Source organism: Geospiza fortis, unplaced genomic scaffold, assembly GCF_000277835.1.
Source record: "Geospiza fortis unplaced genomic scaffold, GeoFor_1.0 scaffold381, whole genome shotgun sequence".
Taxonomy (NCBI): domain Eukaryota; kingdom Metazoa; phylum Chordata; class Aves; order Passeriformes; family Thraupidae; genus Geospiza; species Geospiza fortis.
Genome location: NW_005054348.1, coordinates 5,143,724 through 5,146,561, shown reverse-complemented (window position 1 = coordinate 5,146,561; position 2,838 = coordinate 5,143,724). Strand labels below are relative to the sequence as shown.

Sequence of the window (2,838 nt, the reverse complement as noted above, 5' to 3'; positions counted from 1 at the left end):
CAGGAAAATAAATATACATAAACATAAAAACAATGTTACAACAAATCACAACACTCCTTAATAATACTACTTACATCTCTAGAAATTCAGTAATTCCCATTTATATGTCAATGAACAGTAACTACAAAGTTGGACAAGCACTTTAAAACACTGCATCCCGTTAATCCATTTCAAAAGTCACTTTGTTGCACCCAATTTCACATATATTTCTCTAAATCTCCATTTATCAACATGCTAAGGGACAGAACCTGAAGAAACTGATATCCATCATAATGGAGAGGACGCCAGGAAAAGCAACTATTACAGAGTCACAATTCATTCAAGTATGCAATGTCTTAAAAACATGTAAACTGTGCTTCTGATTGTAAATCAGATGCAACACTTTTTGTGGCACTCTAAAATAAAATGCCTTAAAATATGCTGGGAGGAATAGATATCTAGCTATTTATAGGACATCACCTCAATTTGTAAAGATGTGTGAAGAATACACAAGTAATGAATAAAGAGCGAATACTTCAGCGTGCTGAACAATAAAGTCAGACTTACAATAAAAAGTGGGAATTGTAAAAAACAGTATTACCCAAGGTCTTGACTGGAAGTTTCACAGCTTCGAGAACTGTCCCCTGAGCCCATGCGCCGTCTTTTGGATGGCTGGCTGCCATCATTGGAATTTTCTTCTGTGTCATCCTGAAATGAAAATAAATATTAAAAAAGTTAGACTACTCCAAAGATAATGTAAAACACCAAAAACATTGCAAGGCAATCCACAATTTAAATATACTTGAATTGCTAAGCCATTCTATGACAGTCTTAAACAACTCACAGGACAGTCTACATAACAAATTATTCTTTGTTATAAACTATCTGCACGACACATGGTAGCCCAGTAGGAGAACTGGGCAGCTTCTCACTCGTGGTGTAGGCAGAGTTCTGAATAGACAGAGCTGTAGCTCTGATCAGCAAGTTCATGATTCCTGATGTAAACTACCTCTGGCACTTGACCAAACTAGCACTCCACACCAAGAGCAAGTGAAAAAAAAAAATCCCTACTCCTTGCTGAGAGCTGATGCTTACAAAATCAGGGAAAATATTACTGAAAGCAACACAGGAGTTTACAGGTACAGAGTTAAAATAAAAGGAACGGTATACAGTTTACAAAAAATATCATTGCAAGCAAGTAGCAAAGACTTGAGATGAAAAAATGTACAGAAGAAAAAACCCAAGTTGGTATTACAACAGATACAGAAGAGAAGGAGGCTCTTACAGGGGAACATTCAGATCTCATGGGATCAATATAATGAAAGGGAATAAAGAATGAAGAGGAGGAAAAGAAGACCCAAGCAAAACAAAGAGTTCTGTGAAATCTAGAAGACAGTGACTCAGTTGATGATGTGTTTTTCACTGCTCTGTTGTCCCATAATGCTGTATAACTCCTACCTGCATCATCAACAATCTCAAAGCATTTAGTGACCAACCCTGTCTGATCATAAATGAGATAAAGAAAGCAGAAATCTTAAGGTGAATTGCCTACCATGACCAGTAGTTGAGTCAAGAACAAAACAGATCCTTAAGTAATTGAATTTCTAAAGTGGAGCAGAGTTGACAGAATCAACTTCCTAACTTCTGTGAAAAGTTTAAGATAAATTAACCTGTCAGAAATAAATGGATCAAGCGCAACTACACTTACTTATTTAGAAATGACAACAATGGTCCTTTGCTAATGTCTTTCATTCTAGTATGTTTTTCTTAACACATGACTTGAAATATCAATTTAAAAATATTCCAGCAAACAAGAATACATTACTTTTACCAAGCAACATTCACAATGTTATAATCAAGACAGGCCATAGACAAAAAGCAATTGTCTCCTGGGTTTTGGGCTTATTTCTTATTTTCTGCAACCTTTTACAAATATTCTTCTCCCTCTTCAAGGAGCAAAAACATCTTTCACACAGTTATAAAAACTGAAAAGCAAATTTTAATAGAACTGTGTTTTCTTAGTGCAACCATCCTTAAAAAAAGCAGTATGCAGCACCTCCACTCACATTAGCAGTAATGCCATTTCTTAGTATTGCTGAGAATACCCTGTGTGAACTCCAACGAATGAAGCAGCAGCCCCCAATCAAACCAACACTGCATTAGAATATCTTGTGACACAGCTGTCTCATCAGTAGTTCACTTCTACTTCCCACAAGAATATTAATGCACTCCAAATCTTTTTAACTGCTAGACAGAGACCTGAAAAGGGCCAAAGTAACCCTCTGGTATACCAAAACTTCCAAGAGACTTCAAAATGACATTAAAAGATAGATCTCAACCTGACAATTTGGTGGAAGTGCCTGATATCAGTTTCTCCTTTGGCTTTGTAAGTTTTCATTGATTATACCTGGTACTGTTACAAAGTATGAGTATCCCTAACATAGAGAGACCAGTGCTCTCTATTTCCATAGTTGCTTCCTTATTTGCTTAAAATTTCACGAAATTCAGTCACACAAGTTGAGTTTGTTGCAGACGACTTAGTATATCAAAACATCTGCAATCTAAAGGCACAATGCTGCTCAACCACCTTTACTGTTCAAAAACAACAACAACAACAAAAAAAAAGGGACAGCTCTGTGGTTGTATTTATATGAAGAGTCAAGCACTGTCCAAAAGAGCCCCTTTCTCCCTTAAAACGCATGTTTCTGTAAAAAGCTTGTTAGTCCTTACGAAACATGGTGACGTTACAAACTTCTGGTGCGTCTGTCACTGCAAGATCGACGTAACGCTGCTTTATAATAAGCGATCGAGAAGCTTAAACTGCCCGAGACGTGTTTCAAAGGGCGACTGCCGATCTGC

General features: G+C 36.9%; 1 protein-coding gene across 1 annotated transcript in view; it reads right to left on the bottom strand.

Moving 5' to 3' along the window:
• PHF10 (PHD finger protein 10) overlaps positions 1–2,838 on the bottom strand; it is a 21,523-nt gene that overhangs the window by 14,954 nt on the left and 3,731 nt on the right. Inside the window, exons 3-4 of the mRNA XM_014307916.2 lie at positions 581–687; positions 1–17 (exon numbers count right to left, since the gene is read on the bottom strand). The exon at positions 1–17 is cut by the window's left edge and continues 123 nt beyond it. Of these exons, the coding sequence (XP_014163391.2) occupies positions 1–17; positions 581–687 (124 nt within the window). The remainder of the gene's footprint in view (positions 18–580; positions 688–2,838) is intronic.